Source organism: Nothoprocta perdicaria, unplaced genomic scaffold (assembly GCF_003342845.1).
Source record: "Nothoprocta perdicaria isolate Ctin4 unplaced genomic scaffold, notPer1 scaffold_22, whole genome shotgun sequence".
Taxonomy (NCBI): domain Eukaryota; kingdom Metazoa; phylum Chordata; class Aves; order Tinamiformes; family Tinamidae; genus Nothoprocta; species Nothoprocta perdicaria.
The window spans coordinates 5,793,269-5,809,960 of record NW_020455415.1 but is presented as its reverse complement, the minus strand read 5'-3'; the positions used below and the strand labels follow the sequence as shown (position 1 = coordinate 5,809,960).

The 16,692-nt window shown below is 39.0% G+C and overlaps 1 protein-coding gene across 1 annotated transcript; it reads right to left on the bottom strand.

Annotated features, from left to right (window-relative positions):
* Nucleotides 1-284: 284 nt before the first annotated feature.
* Nucleotides 285-14,080, bottom strand: LOC112947046 (homeobox protein CDX-1-like). Its single transcript, XM_026039050.1, has 3 exons — nt 13,502-14,080; nt 3,854-3,999; nt 285-539 (listed from the first exon to the last, which is right to left on the bottom strand). The coding sequence occupies exons 1-3, from the start codon at nt 13,932-13,934 to the stop codon at nt 285-287; spliced, it is 834 nt and encodes a 277-aa protein (XP_025894835.1). The 5' UTR covers nt 13,935-14,080.
* Between the last annotated feature and the right edge of the window lie 2,612 nt (nt 14,081-16,692).

Sequence of the window (16,692 nt, the reverse complement as noted above, 5' to 3'; positions counted from 1 at the left end):
GTGCTCCTCCGCTCTCCTCGCAGCCCGTGCCTAACGTGCTGTGTGGAGCCCTTTGCAGCTAGGGCTCCTTGGACAAGCACTTCCATTGCCCTGGGGAACTTACACTATCCTGCAGACTTGACAAATGGCTTGTGGTTTACTGTCCTCGAAGCTTTTGTGCACAGAGCTATGTGTTGCAGGGGACTCATGCAAAACAGCTCCAGCTGTCCTCTCTCTTTCGTACTGTAGTGCTCCATGTACCATTGGGTTACAGTGTTCATTATGCAACAGCACTTTAGGCAGCCTCACTGAGAGGCCACTATCTGCTGCAGGCTCCCGCTGTGCTGCAAAGCACTCATTGGAAGCGGAGGCGGAGGAGGTGGTGGGGGGAATAAAGAACCCGACATTTCTGAATGAGTCTGTTGGTCAGGAACTGGCATGGGGCTCACTGAGCTAGAGTCACTCTGCATAGAGCCAAGGTTGCTGCCATCAAAATGAGTCATTTTCTTCTTCATTAATTTTCTTTCTTTGGCTCTGCGATTCTGGAACCAGATTTTCACCTGCAGAGGAGCACAGGAAACGTTTTTACAATTACTAATCGGATGCAATGTGGCCCTTTATGTAATAAGTCACAGAGCACAGGAGAAATCAACGGCATGAGGACTTCTGAGAAAGGCAGTAGTCAACAGAACTGTTTGCTGTTTGCACTGGAAATCTTTCCTATCTGGGAATCAAATATTTATTCTTAAATTGATGAGGAGCTTTTCGGTGATGTTTTTATTGTTAGAAAGTGTATTTTATGGAATAAAAGTGTACAAAATCGAATGGATAATTATTACATGCATCACTTCTGAGAGCCAAAGTACTCTGAGAATATCTTTATCCTGAAAACTGGATGCTTTAGGTCATAGTAAGTTTAAATATGTTGTTTGGCAATGGACTGAGGAACAAAAGCTGCTTTCCTGTTTCAAAGGCTGCAATGTTTGGTCCAAATTGTTTGGTCCAAACTGTAAGACAGAGAATAAGGGGACTACAGTTCCAAGTAGAATTGCTATCAACACATCCCATCCCAGCTTGTGCCTGTGAGTTGCTGCTAGTGCATGTGAGGCTTTGAAGAATCATGGAAGCAATGAATTAATAGTCAGGGGTTTTTTATTGCATTTGTAGATGGAACAAGAATCTGGTACTGATTGTGCTTCCCACACAGTCCACTGCTATATACCATATATGTCATTGCTTCATCACAGAAATGCAGCCATATTTGGGGAGAAATGGAGCATCTATGCATGAACAGAGATTCAGGGTGGGATGGAACAAGCTATGATATGAGGTGAGGTTGATGTGCAATGTTCTGTTGAAAGTACAGCAGAATTAAACTGAGTTTTGTCAGACATGAAAGGGTAAGTGTTCACCTGTATGTGGCAGGTGAAATGCCTTTAGACATGAATCTGCAGTGTTGCATTTAAACCTGTGAATTCCAGCTTTGTCCTTGTTTATCCTTGAAAGTAGCTCTATATTATGTCTTGTCTATGTAATGAGTCAAGCTATCACATTCAGAGCTATTATATGGTATTCCCTTTGATATTCAGATGACAAGGGAGGCAATTTTATCACAATTTGTATAACTCAAGGAAACAAAATCAATCATTTACTGAGAACAGTGATTTGTTGAGTAGGAAAGAAAAAGAGCATGATGATCAGAAAATAAACAATTACAAGTGATATTATCTGTGGGCATTATGGTATTTTGAAAGAAACATGGTAGTTAACCCACAGTGTTGCCACAAGTATCTTAAGGAGTTGTATGATAATCTCGGTGTATTTATCATTGAGACATTATTCCCATTTTACAGATGAAGAATTTAGATACAAACAAAAATTATGGAAACATGAACCCAGGTTCTTAAGTCCCAGGCTCTCATCTTGAATGTTTGGTCATTCCTTCTGTTGCTTTAGTTTATGGACTATCATTTCAGGGCCAAATGCTGTTCCGTTAAAGCAGTAGCATCAAACTTGTAGCATCCTAATTGTCCTGAGCTAATCTAGCATCACCAACGTGTTTGCCAAAATACATAAGAGGAAACAGCCTAAAATGCCATGTCTGATTTATTCTGTGTTTCTTTTCACTTAATAATCTCTCTTCTTTCAGTGCTTTTTCAATGGTTGAGTTGTCTTGCAAGCAGCTTTCTCCCCCAGGTCTAATCTTCTTTCTTGTTCTCACCATCTCCTTTATTCCTGTCTTCCTGTATCAACAGTCCTTCATTTTACCACTCTGTTCTTGATTAGATGTTATGTCGTTCCTTGTCTAAAGAATCTTTCTTAGTCTTTTTGTCCTGATTGAGATTTCCTTTCAGGGCCCTGGTTATCATCTTGGCACAGCCAGTAGAAAAGTTTTCCCAGAAAGATGTTTCAGGGTCTAGGCGAAGCATAGTGCATCTAGGGCCATGATAGTGTATGGTCAATGATGGTGTCATATTTATGGGTTATATAATTCTCTCCTAATCTTACATTTTCAGGAGTTTAGGCTCTGTGCATTGGAGTTAATAGAATTTCTTGGTCAGGGAAAATACAAATAATATGATTTGTATGCCAAGTTGAAATAATCTGAATTTTCTTTAATTAAATACCTGCACTGAGCTGCAGATTGAAAAATATTTGCAAGATGTCTGTATGCTTCTGCCTTTCTGTAAGCTCTTTCGGCATGTGCAGGTTAGATGTACCTACATACCTACATATATCTACCTATCTACAGCTAGGTATATTTTAGACTTTCCTTACTCATTAGATCCCGCAAACAATGGTGAATCAAGTAGAATTTTCAGTGAATGGTATTGAATAGTAATGTACTGAGGTAACAGTGCTGTGATAGTGTAAAATTTACAAAGAGAAAACTAATCAGCATAGATTCCCTGAAATCTGCTAATGGATATCCTTCAATAGCACTTTTAATTTTATATTTAACTGCCTATTTCAGTGTACTGTGTTAAATTCTCAAGTAAACCAGGACAGACAGTCCGTGTTGTGAGGCTCCTTGGCACATCTTAGTCATGTGCATGAACCAACTGATCAGGGAAGTGCTTTAGAGCCAGGGGCTGCCTAACCAATTTCTCTTCGGGAGGAGGTGGTAAAGTCTTTGTGTATAGCAGTAACAATATTCAGGTTTTGGGATTACATATTGAGGTATGTGGCACTAACTGGATCCTGAGCAATCTGCATTTATCTCTTGGCTAGGAAAGATAGTGGTCTTGATTTAAGTTACAGGAAAACAAGTGGTATTGGTGGAGGGAAAGAGGAGGGAGAAAAAAGTATCAAATGTTTATGAGATCTTTAACAAAAGCTAAAAGGCAATCAAAGAAATTAATACCTTTAGTGTGCTGAATCAACTTGAATTCATTTGGTGGCTGCATCTTTGCTGAGACCAGCCTCCCTGAAAGTGTAACCAACTCTGAAATTGTTTCTATAGTTTCTGTTGACTTCCGCAAAACCAGGACTTCTGCTTAGAAATTTTTGCAAAAATTTCTTCTTGCGGTCACTGCCCCAGTAAGGGAGAGAGAGATCCAACAGTATTTTGGGGGAATTTATGAACTACTGTTTCTAAGAGCAGACTTGTACTTAAGACTGCTCAATGCTTTTTCTCTGCAGGTGTGCACCTCACTACTTGCATCGTTGGAGCTGAATTAGTGCTATTTAGCAAGAAGGGCAAAGGCAGCCACCAAGCCCTTTAGCTTTGAGTTCCTGCACTGTGAGGCAAATCCAATCATAGTGTTCACTTACTAGAGGTATTAGCATTTCTGCTTTGTTAACCAGTGCTATTACGTCCTCTGCAACAATAAGAAATTCAAAGGAAACCCTGAGCGGGTCAACCATACTCTACCTGTCTCTCAGAAAGTCTTAGGTTTGCAGCAAGTTCAGACTTCCTCCTGATTGTAATGTATCTGTTGTAATGAAATTCCTTCTCTAATTCTAATCTCTGATGATCTGTGTAAACCACCCGGTACTTCTCTCTTGTTCTTGTTTTACCTGTTTTGAGAAAAGAACACATAGCTTCAAGCTAGAATTTTTAAAATTTAGTAACACAAAATATCTGACTTACATTTGAAAATACGTTTATGGGTACTTTAGCCCTGATACTCTATGCACTTACCCAGGGCAACTCCCTCAACTGCCATGGACTTGATCGTGATTTACAGCACAGGAATTTAAACCATCGGATTTTGGTTTTACTCCGTAGTAAATAGGTGACAAACTGGTGCTACCTTATAGCCCTTGTGTTATCATTAGAGAAATCAAAGGTGGTCTTGTTAAGAATTGGGAGCCAGGAAACCTGGGTTGTGGTCCCAGCTCAAATGCAGGCTTCCTCATAGTGTTGAACTGCTCAGTTTTTCCATCTCTAAAGCTTATATAATGCTACCTGCTTCTGAGGAAAATTGTGAAGTGTATTTTACTGCATAGAAAATATTGAGAGATTCCAAAGTTCCTCATTTCTTGTTTCTGTAAAAATTCACATAATATTGTTGTTATTTCAGTTTGGAGGTCATCTGACACGATCTATCCATGACTTTACAGCAGTCCGAAGAGTAACAAATTTTCGGATGACAATAGCAAAATGAGAAAAAAAAGAAAGTAATAAGATTTTAGCAAGGGCAGTGAACAATGCTAGAACTGCAGCATCTGTTCTCTGCAAGTACCATTGCTATCTCATCACTGGGTTGGTACAACTGACTGAACCAGGCAGAGCTTAGCAGTGCTTGAGACTGCTAGAAGTTAAGTGACATGAACGGTGAAGACAGATTTGAGTGGCCGAAATTATGAAAACTCAGTACAGGCTAATTTCTCAGGACAGACTTTCTTGCCTTTTAGATGAGAAAGAGACAAACTGCTGATGTTCCCTTTGTCACCTACCTTTCCTCTTTTCTTCATATCAGGGGTAAAAAACCCATGGCATTTCAGCCCTTCCCTAAAGACTTGCTACATTTTGGAAAGATTAGATCACTGATGTGCTAAGACCAGTGTTGTCACGCTCGTCAATAGTGCCTTTATCTTTTGCTTGTGCTTCATTGTGTATCTGTACTCTTCTGGATATTTCTTTTATTATACTTAGACTGTAAATTGTCTGGGACAGGGAATGTGTTTTTATCTGGTATTGTTTCGCAGTACCATCTGTATGGTGGTACTAGTTAGTGATTCCTTGGGTCCTTGCTGATCACTGTGATAGTACAATGAATGGTTAGCCTCTTTCAAGTTCTCTCAGATCATGCATAAAACTTGAGGCATATTGGGGCTTGCTGCCTTTAACAGTTACTGCAGACTTTGCATAGCTTTGTACACTCTACCCTCTGGAAAGGGTGTGGCTGCATAATTTTTCATAAAAAGGGTTTCTCAGACTTGAAGGGCTTGCACACCTAATATGAGTAATTAATTTTGAAAGAAGAGCACTGACAGATTTTCAGGCTACGAGTTGTGCTGGAGATTTTAAAGGCCTGACTTCTCTGCAGCCCCTTCTTTCAGCCTGTTGCTTTTGAATTTTCACTAGTGACTAAAGATTTGGGCTAAAGATTAGCAGAATCTTGAAGTACTTTATACCTTAATTCAGGACTTGGTTTCGTAGAGTTTTTCCCTCCATCTGTGAAGGGAGATGTAGGATTTAGTTTCTTGTTTTAATAGCAGAACATATTTCAAGATGACATTACTCATCATTTTCTATCTAAATGCCTATAACACATGGCAATAACTTGAAAGCCATATCTCTTTGTCTCTTTCATTTTATTTGGCAATCAGTGCTGTGTTAATTGTAAGAATTTTTGGCTCAGTATGATAGTATTTACATAATAAAGACCTTAAGGCACTGATCCTTTTTATGCTCTTTGTGAAGATCCAGGTGCAGACCTGTTTAGCACTGAAAGTCCTGGACACTGTAAGACTGTAAGCAAATATTGCTGTGCCTCTCACTGTGGACAGCAACCGGTCCTTCTGTGTGACAGGCTGTCTCTAGGACTTCCCAGGCTTGTAGGTCATGGTCTAAATCAGAATTTTCTCCTTCAGCTCCATGCTGCATCCTCCCTGGGAGAGCACTACACATTACTAGTGAATTTACAGTGATATGGGCATTTTCTCTTCAGCTTATTTATTGCAGTATTCCAACAGGAAGAATAAGTAGAGACATGTTCAAATTGGTTGCCTGTGTTGGGGTTTCTGCTCATTCCCTGCAGCCAAAAATACTTCCACTTGAATCAGTTAAGTTCCCTGTGAGGGTTCTGCCATGCTGTGCCTGGCCATGGTACATGCCCAAGACTATTTTTTGTTTTAGTAGCATTTCTACTATTGTGAAATTGTATTGAAAGTGGAATTAGCCCAATTACATTTACCCTGATAATCAAGTGAAAAGTGAGGCTAATTCTGTAATATTATAGAATTTGAGAGTCCCTGGAGAACAGTGGTGATTCGATTCAGCTCACATAAATATCAAGACATTTGTTTTCTTTCTTTGGGAGGATAAATTGTTTGTTTAACGTATCATCACCTGTGGTGCTTTAATGCCTTACTGTATATTTTTTAAACTTTTGATCTTTCTAGCCTCTGTTTTGGGTGGTTTTTTTTCCCCCTCTTTAAATGTGAATTTGGGGTCATTCTGTGGAACTAACTGCCTACAATGTTTCCATAGCTGTGCTTTACATTGTTAAAATGGAGTACACAAAAGAGCAACAAGGTGATCTTATCTTCAACTCTATTCTCATTCAGAAGCCATGGACAAATATCAGATGGTCTTCTGTTGCCAAAGCAAGGTGGTAAATGTCAAGTTACACCTTCCCGCTTCTGATTTTAAGTGAAAAATGTTTATTATCAGAAGAGGAATGTTTTTCTTTACTCTCTAAACTGAAGAAGAAATTAAATGTATTTGGAAAACAGAATCTTTCCTAAAAGAAAAAAAAAATAGTCTGAGCGTAAATCTCTATGATCTACCAGGTAAATATTATCCTTAATAATCTGATTTTTTGAGAGTAATACTTTGCACGTGAAATGGCAGAGAAGGAGAGCTGAGATGGGCCAGAGCCTTCCAGGAGGATACTTTTTGTCCTGACAAAGTCATGTTTCATTGTGTTAGGCACATGCCCTTACCTGTCAGGGAGAGACTTTTTAGAGCCTTTGTTGGATGCTGGGTTGGAATTACACTGAATGTAACATTTTCTTTCAAAGGCAAAGTATATTTTCTATGTATTTTCCAACGTTAAACAAATGGTAGCAAAACCTGTCTGTAAGCAATCTGATACTTTAGTCTCTAATTTTGTTTGTTAGATGGAGTTGATCCTCTCTGTGTTTCTTGCCAAATCTTGCAGATCTTGTATTGTATTGGCTTGCAATACTGGTTGCAATACTTTATTTCAAGCAGAACTATTACCTGAGTTAAATTTGAGGTAGAATTTATGAATTAACCTCAGAGGTAGCAGAAGGATGTTCTTAATTTCTCAAACTTCTTTAGAAACTAATGAATGTAATAATCCAAAACTAAAAGTTATTATTTTTATAAATCCAATCCCTTAGCGAAATGCCATTTTTTTACCCATTTAGATAGGAGAGTGAAATTAACATCTAACTTTCTATGATCTTAATTAATCTTTTAGTAAGGAGCAAGGTTTATAATTTTAATCAGCAACAGAGTATCATTTTTATTGCAACATAATATCAGTTTTATTGGAACTTTTCTATCCTAGCCAGTTATGCCAGGGAATTGCAAGTGACTGGGGAGGTTATCAGTAGTTAAAGCAGCTGCTTTGAAGCAGCTACCTTTGTAGTATGACTGCCTTTGGGGTGGCATTGGGGGGAGTGCATTCCCTGGCTCTGCTGAGCTATTTAAGTACAGTGAGCTTTGTCAAAAACTTACTTCACAAATAATGACTGTCTAAGAGTGCTTCTGGAGAGAAACAAATTCCCCAAATCATAATCTGATTCTATGATAGCCACTTCAGCAATGTTTTTGCCTGGAGAAATTTTGAGTTGGGGGGAAGGGAAAAGCTCTCCTATTGGCCATAAAATTCACAGAGCATTTCTTCTGAAGACAATAAAGCTCGGGAAAGGCCTCTTTATTTGCTGTGAAAATCATCACCCTTTCCGGCAATATAACTGCTGAAGAAAAGAGGGAGAAGGAAGAGACAAGACTGCATATCAAAGCAAAGAGAAGTGTTAAAAGGGTCTGTTGCCTCAATATGACAGATAGGCCTCAAAACCCAAGACAATGTAGCCCAGGAAAGGAAAAAAAAAACACCATCAGACCTCACAACTAGTTTACAAAGCAAAATAAATTAGCATTAGAACTGGCCCTGGCCCCCTTCTCAGTGCCTTCTCTCTTAACTGTGCAGGAATGCCCTTGTCTTCTGTAAATTGGCATCATTCATAAAAATCCAGCAGCTACCTAACTTAGAAGGTATCCGAGTACAGAATAGTGTCAGCTTACTTCCAGAGCACCATGATCTCTTTTACATAGGTTAATATTGCGTCAGAGGGAGTTAACATCAATACCTGCGCCTGGAATGCAACTTAAGTTAGAAATGTGGAATGTTTTTCTGGCCTGGAGATAGGCTCAGTTCAGATGTGCGTCTTTGTGTCAGCTCAGTATGAAGGGAAAGATTAGAGATAGGTTTTGAGCTTATGATAAAGCCTTCAGAGATCAGGACCCGGTTTTGTGTTGGGCCTATCTCTAAATATATATGCACTTATTTTATCAGTTAGAAAAGGCCAAATTCACTTTAGGTTGATTTTACTCACCTAACGGAAATTTTGGGGAAAAAAAAAAGTATTTTAAAATGTGTTCAGGAGCAGGACATTGTGGTGCACAGGACATTTTGCAGAAGTTAACTTTTAAGAAATCCTTGTCATTGTGTTAGAAAAATTATAGAGGCCCAATCTATAAAATGTTCCTGCCAGAATTCTTACTGAGATGAGCAGGACTATTCATCATTGCAGAATTGGATGCATAAAGGTTTGTGAAACATGGTGAAATTCTGTATTTATATTTTCTGGTGAGCCTTGCTTATTTGTTCTTATCATACATATTGAGATGACTCATGCTAAAAAGAAGAGAAACAGAACCAAAATCTGTCAGGTGTCTTGTAGAACTCTCCCTCTGTTTTGCTCACTTCTGTTACTCAGCAGTACTTTAAAACACTGCTGTGTTTTCTGTCTGTTATGGATATCTTTTACTATTCTGTAATAACATTTATTGGCCAAATTCTGTTCTTCAGATTGTTAGTGTAATCTGTTTTATTAATCTTCTTCATACTGAAGTAATTGAATCCAGAGCTGGGTCATCTTTTGTCACTTCTCAGCAATGTCTGGTCTTCTTGTGTGGATTTTATTTTGAAGGACAGAAATGCAGAAAATGTAGGCAGGTGTGTAGGCAGTAAGATCAGGGGAAGTTCTATTGCCAGTGAGGTGCTAGGCTAAACACAGGTGATTAGCTGAACTTTTTTCAAGTGTTATATATTCTTCAGGCGTTTTGCAGGTATGGCTACTTCAGAGGCTCTCTTCCTTAGAACTGAGGGAATGTACCATCTTTCTTCTGCAAAGACTAGATGATCTACATTTATACTGGTTACACTACATTAGCAATGATGCCGTTAGCACGTGTTATCATCAGTAAAAATAGTCTTTGTATGTTCAGGGTAAATCTTTTATTGAACAAGAATGACAGGAGAGTTATCATGTACAGGAAATGTGTGTCCCTGCTTATAATTAACTTCCCTCTGTTTCAAAACTCCTGCCCTTCCTATTTTATGGCAACATAAGTGCAGATCTTAGGGTGTATTTTAAGCTTTGTGAGGAAATTCTCATTGCTACTGAAACTGACTGGAAATCACCTATTCAGACATATTTTTAGACATGTTTTTACCTCAGTTTTTGTTGATTTCTCACAGAGACAAAAAGAAAAGTCTACTTCTTTGTGAAAATGTTCATAAAGCTCTACCGAAATACTGAAACCAAGAAAAGAAGTCCTATAACTTGCTCTAGGATGAGTTTCTTCTGCTTTCCATCAGACAATTTGAGAGTAATCATGCTATTTATGTGCATGTATCTGTGTAGCATTTGTAGCCTTGTCATCTCAAATCCCTCATACTCATATCTTTGTTCTGTTCTCTGTTATAACTGCTGTTTTCCCTGGCTTTACTTCTCCTTTCAAACTGGCAATTTAGGAGGGGAGAGGGGAAACAGGAGCAGTATGAAGGCCTTTTTCAACTGTGTTCTTGGATGAAAATACCAGACAGTTAGGGCTTTCTCCTTGAAGTGCTCTGAGTCAAAATGCACGTTTTCTTCTGTCTCCTGAACACCCCCAAGAATGCAGTAGACAGTCCTTGTAGCTATTCATCCTGCTTGTAGGATCAGTCTTGCCAGTTCCCAAAGGTGCTGGGAGAGGCATTGAGCCAGACATCCTCTGACCAGGCAATGCTGGATGGAAGTCTCATGAGGTCTTTGCTGCGGGGCATGCGTTCCAGCACCACTAGACCAGCATGGTGGTTTCACAATAAATTCCAATATCTTCCCGAGGTTTCAAGTAGCATGATTTCATGAACATCACATAACGTCAGCTGAACACATGGTCTTGTATTTGTTTGTTTTTTTTTTGGAATTACACAGTATAAGACCAAATAAAAGTAATTGCTTTTGTGGTTCCAGGTAAACTGAATGAGAGAATATAGAAAGACCTCTAGAATATGATGCTATGGTAGAAAATTCAATGAAGTGTTTTACTTGTCATCGGACAGATCATGAGGCCAGGAAGCATCAATAAGAGAAGCTAGCCATGAATCTCTAGAGGTGCAAATGTCATTGATTCTGCTCCTGCATTGTTACTCACAAGTCAGACTGCTCATGTAAGTAAACCTATGGAAAGAATCTCTCTAGATTTTAAAGAGCTATGATTTCTGGCACATTTTCTGCAGACTTACAAGATCATAATGAAAAAAAAAATCACTTGCCTTATTAGTTTGTGTTTCCATGGTGAAATAGTATTATTATTATTCAATAATATTTTGCACCACTTAATGAACAAATAATGAAACTCATTCATCTAATTTCTATTTTGATAGAGTTGCTCTGGGTGAGTCTGAGCCTCATTTTTTCCATCTTTCAAATAAGAATAGTAGTTCATATCTATTTCACAGGGAATAAGGATAGTTAATACATAATAGGTGCATTCCTCAGATCCTGTTTATACAAAACCTCTACTGGATTTGCTACTGGCTTTTCAAAAAGACAGAAAGGTCATGCTCAATGTATATATTCAATTTTAAGAATGTAAAGAGCAGTAGATTCAATCTAACAAGTATCTCTGCATTTTGGTTGTGATCCAGCAAACATCCATTGTGTTTGCAGCCTGTCCACTCACATATTTAAAGTCACTGGCAAACCTAAACTCATTTAACTGCATAGCTAGTTCTGTCCCATTAGTGTTAGTTGCTGTTAGTATTCATTTTGATTTTTGTGGGGGAAAAAAGTGTCTATGCTTTTTAACAGAGGGGGAGGATGTGAGGAAAGAGAAACTGGCTCCAGTGAAGAAAACTTATTGGAACTGAGCATTCCTGGCATATGAAAAAAGGCATGGAATGAATGGGCAGGCTCCCACTGATTTCAGAGAGCCTTATGCTGGCCTGCAGATGTTCGAGGGGATATGGTTTTTCCGATTTTTCCAATTCCTCTTGAGCTGAAGGTACTCAGTGCCTCTCTAGCTGAGTCACTTCAGGATGGAGAGACTCCCAGCATGGCCAGTGAATGCTCTGGCCCTTGCAGGCTTGTGATATGGACTGCTACAAAGACCAAGCGTGCTTGTTAAGCAGGCAGTTAGATCCATATTGCCTTTTATATATAGCACAGTGCCCTCCCTTATTAGAAGGGGCAGTACAAGCAGGTCAGGAGATCAAATCTTTCATGCAGAGAAGCTGCATTTTAAATCTATGGGAGCAAGAGGCAGGTAAGTAAAGAAGAGAGGAGAAGAAAAGCATTTTTGTCTAGGTTTTTTTGCCATCAGAACTTATATGGTTAGTCATATGGTTTGTGAGCAATTTCATTGCCCTCATAAGGAGTGCTCAAAATTATGTCATAAATTTTTGCAAGATCAGGCCCTCTTGCTTTTTTTTGGGTAGCATGCAGTGAAGAACAAATGTGATTTAGAAAAAGAAAAATCTATTTCTTGTATTTGGAATTTTTTTTTTCACCTAGAGTAAGAACTTACGCTGCGGATTGTCATATTGGTTTCTGTGGACTATCCATAAAGTTGTAGTCACAGTAGTGATGACTTTGTCCACACAGATTAGGGGCATTATTTTAACAAAGTCAATTTATGTATCTGGTTAATTTTATTTTTCTAGAGCATATTTTAAATAATTGTCTTTCCATCAAGACCAAGTCAGAACTTTCATTAAAATTCAAAATTTCTTTAAAAATTATTTACAGGTGTGGCAGGAACAGAGATGGCAGGAAGGATTGAAAGGAAAGGAAGCTTCCTAAAAATATAATACTGAAATACTCTGACTTTCTCTTTGGAGGATATACTGAGCAGCTCTAATTCCTACTGATCTCAGTGGATGTCAAAACTGTTCAGCCCTTCAGAGGATCAAATATCTTTATAGCAGATTGTGCCTTAGTTCTGTTCAGGTCGTTTCCTTCTCTTTCTCCTGTGCTGTTCGCCTGTCTTGTTCCGTTGTTTTTTTTTTTTTCCTGCTACCTGATTTAGGATATAGACAGTTCATTTGGGGATATTTAGTAGTTGTACTTCTTTATTTTTGTTGTTATTATTCCTTTGTACAATCAAGATGAATCTTTGCCTGAAGCAGCATGACTTATTTTATGACTTAGGTAGTTGAAGCATTATTTTTCACTCATGCACTATTACGCAATGGAGATTGACCTGTCAAGGTATTAACTGGTTGTATTAGGATGGATCTTTGTATTCCTGCATATTCTGAAAGCTAGCACTACAAAGTGAACCAGCCTTTCCTTATCATTCCTGCTTTCATTTGACTCATTGTTTGATCTCGCCCATCTCATTTCATTTCAATGTTCTGAATAAGGAGGTTTGGGAAGGTTGCTTCTAACACACAACCTCATGTCCAACCCTTCACATTTTACTTAAGTCTTTCAAGTCTACTCTAAAACTTCAGGAAAAAAAGTATTGGGGAAATATGAAGCTTTCATCATGATTTCTGTCCACAGATATGTGTCTTCATTTAAATCTATAGGACTTCTGTTAAAAGCAATTACTTTTTTAAGCATATTATCTTATTGGAAGGCACTTTGCTGTGAACAAATGTCACATCTTTTTCATCTGCCCCAGCATTAAAAGTCAAGCAAGAGATGTAGGAAACCATCTAATTAAAGACACGCACCAATAGTAGAATTGCTATTTAGGCACTAGCAAGAGAATCCTTCAAAGCAACTAGATTTTTTTTTTTTTTTTTTTAAGGATGTTTCCTGTAAGCAGGAAACTTGGCCAAAACAAAACCTCTTTTCAGCATAAAACTCAGCACTCTCATACCTGTGGAAGTGGATTGCACCGTTTTCCGCATCCATTCATAAGAGCTGTGCCGTTGGCTGGTGGGAGAGATTTGCTGGGCATTAGGTGCGTCTGCGGGAGGTAACCCCCCAGCTGCGGTGGGATGCAGGGAGCTGTAATCAGCAGAGCTGTAGGAGACCTGGCCAGGAGAGGAGCCGTTGATCTGTGCAGCAGCGGTGGTGCTGGAGGGTCCCGGGCCATAAGCGGTCCAGTCCTCCCTCTGTGGGCCGTAGTGAGGTGCCCATGGCCCTGCAGGCTGGCCGTGATTGTCCAGAGCCGGCACATGATGATATCCCATGTAATCTGGATAGGATGGAGTAGACACAAAGTTTTGCACAGGCAGGTTGTTGCTGCTACACCTTGCAGATCCTGGATACATGCTGCTTTCCTTATCCAAAAGGTAACTCACATACATGATGCTCACAGCCTGGCTTTGTCTTGCTGGGACATCCTGCTCCTCACAGTGTTTGTTTGATCTTTCTTCCCCTCCTCTTTCTTTCTCTCTTTTCTAGCCCTGACTGGCTCTATAAATGACTCACGCTAGCCCTGATGTCCCTTTACTACACATGATTAACAATGGTGTTACCAGGTGCTGGTGGTAACAGTTTACTAAGGTCCTGCCTGATGTCACAGATAACTGCCTGCCCCAAAATTACATTTGCATTCAAATGAAGGGCTGACCATGCAGGCAACCCCACCTTGCTGCTAGTTCCAGTGCTTCCTTTCTCACAGACCCTTTATGTATTACCCCTCTGGTTCTGTGCTCTTTAGATGTAGTTTGAAATCTCATGGTCTTCACTGCATGCATTATTAACCAATGACTGTGCAGGCAGTACAAATAGTACTTTACTTTTGCGATACACGGCAAACTCTTTAGGTTATAGTAAGTTAAAGCCTGTTATCTGCTAATCTTTTGTTACAGTGTGCTATACAATTATATTTTTAAATAAAATCAAAGGACTAGTTCAGTCCTTACATACTTACTCACATGAGCACTTCTCTTGACTTCAGTCCTTAGCCTATGTGGGAGAGCACTTACCAGCCACAGTAACCCTATTGATTTTAACATTACAAAGGATACACAAGAAGTCTCATAGTCATTTTGAGCATTTGTTCATACGCATAGTCTTGTTGATGTTAGCAAGCCTATTCATGAGTTGGCTGCTTGCCACTCTGATTGAAGTTTCAGCATTCTAGCTTACAATGTTAAGAGAATCTGTTATTGAGAGAATGCAAAATTTGTCACTCTCCCCTTGCCTATATCTGGTTTGTGATATTGAAATGAGTGCTGAGTTTCTCTAAAGATGGTTCTGTTCCCATTGTTGTGATTCTTCACAATAAGAAGTGCTGTTGCTCATAAAGAGGGGAACAAATTATAGGCTGTTAGCGTAAAAGCAGCTTCCTACCTTTCAGGAGAAATCCTGCATTAATAAATAACAAATTCCTATGAGATTATTTTTAATCAGGAATGAGGGGTGAAAGTGTTGATTTTTTTCTTATGAGCTAGAAACCTTGGCATTGTCTTTTAATGAGAATTTACTATGTTTTCGGTCCTGTTCCTTTAATGATGTGATACTTAATTGCACCTTTATTAATGAACCAGCTTGTTAAAGGGATATTTCTGTTAAACAGGTGCAAAGTATAATGAGTTTTTTTTTCTTTGTTCTGAGGTGTATTTTTTCTTTAAGGGTCTTTTACACTTTAACACCATGCAAACTTACAGGTTCCTCCTCCTGGCTCTCAGGAGGGAAGAATCACTTCACACACCTGACAATGCTGCTGCTTCCTTTCCTGGGAGAAGGGTCTCTGGACCCTATTTGCACAATGTGTTTTGACTGTAGTGGTGGGAATCTTTTTTGACTCTAGGAAGGGCTAGATGGATAATTCCAAACTTTCTGTGAGTATTGTTCAGATTTTCCTACTGTGCGTTGTGGCAATACTTAGGCTTTTATTGCTGTTTGCTTCTTGAGTATTTGAATGATGATGTTTTACAGACATAATTGTTGAAAAACTGTTGAAAGGTATTTTTAAAACCGCTGGGTGGGGGAAGTTTGCAGAAGCAGTTTATTGTGTTTACACATCGGAGCTTATTCAGATGCAATTTGCACATGTGAGACAGCTGGCCAGTCAATATGAACAAGTACCACTGTGGGGAAAGACTGCCAAGATCTATGGAAGTCCCTGATCTGTGCCTTGAGTCTGAACAGCCTGAATCTCCTGTGTTAGCAACATAAATCATTCATATCTCTTCGTTTTGGTGTCTCTAGACAGCTTGTGACTCAATGCAATGGGATTTAAGTTCTGCAGCACAGCCCAGTTAAACTTTGTCTTTTTTTCTAGCGCTTACTCTCCTTTTTTCAGTCATTTAGAAACGCATGGAATCAGTGAGGAATGTGGTTGTTTGTAGGTGTCAAGTTGAGACAGTATTGAAATAATCACAGAGAAAGATTTTTACAACTTTCTATGGTAACTAGATTTTACTTTCCTTCCCCCTTCTTCAAGCTGGTTGAATACTTGTCCTTTTTAAATACTCATGTACCTACCTCTCCTGCATGCAGTCACACCAATGACTGCAGAAGGGCTGGGTATTGCTGCATAGTTGGCACAAATGCCTTGTGGCCCTTTCAACTAATTTATATTTACTGATATGTACAGACAATCTTGTTCTGTACTGCTTGAAATAAGGACTTTACAATAAACGCTTGTTAAAGCGACGGTGCTTTACTGCTTGGCTACATGCTGTGAACACTAAGCCGATTCCTGAGTACCCTAAGTTGTGCTGTGAGCACTAAGCCAATTCAGCAAGTTGCATTTTACAGTCTGTTCCATTTTTAAAGTTCATATTACTTGAACTCAACCTATTAGTTGAGCCATACCTTTAGACAACTTGTTGTTTAATTGGTGTGGGCAGATAAATAATCCAATGCTGAGAAGTTTGTTTAAAAATGAACAACTTCACAGTTTTTGGTTTCAGTTGCTTTTCATACTGCTAGTAGCAGTGCCCTGTTGGGGAGATCAGTCTCCCTTTAGAAAGAAAGAGACCTCCTATCTGGTCCTCCCTAAACACACAATTCTTCAGTCAAAACCTTCTCTGGAGGAAAAAGGAAAAAAAGAAAATAGACTTTTCTTCACAGTCAGTTGTTATATCTCTAAAGTGTTTGAATGTGTAGATT

Bases quoted from the DNA above. Each gene is read 5' to 3' on its own strand.
- LOC112947046 (XM_026039050.1), bottom strand. From the start codon at position 13,934: ATGTATGTGAGTTACCTTTTGGATAAGGAAAGCAGCATGTATCCAGGA. The intron at 4,000-13,501 runs GTATGAGAGTGC...TTCTCAAAACAG, and splicing joins GGTGCAATCCACTTCCACAG to GTAAAACAAGAACAAGAGAG. The intron at 540-3,853 runs GTAGAGTATGGT...GCTCCTCTGCAG, and splicing joins TAAGACTTTCTGAGAGACAG to GTGAAAATCTGGTTCCAGAA.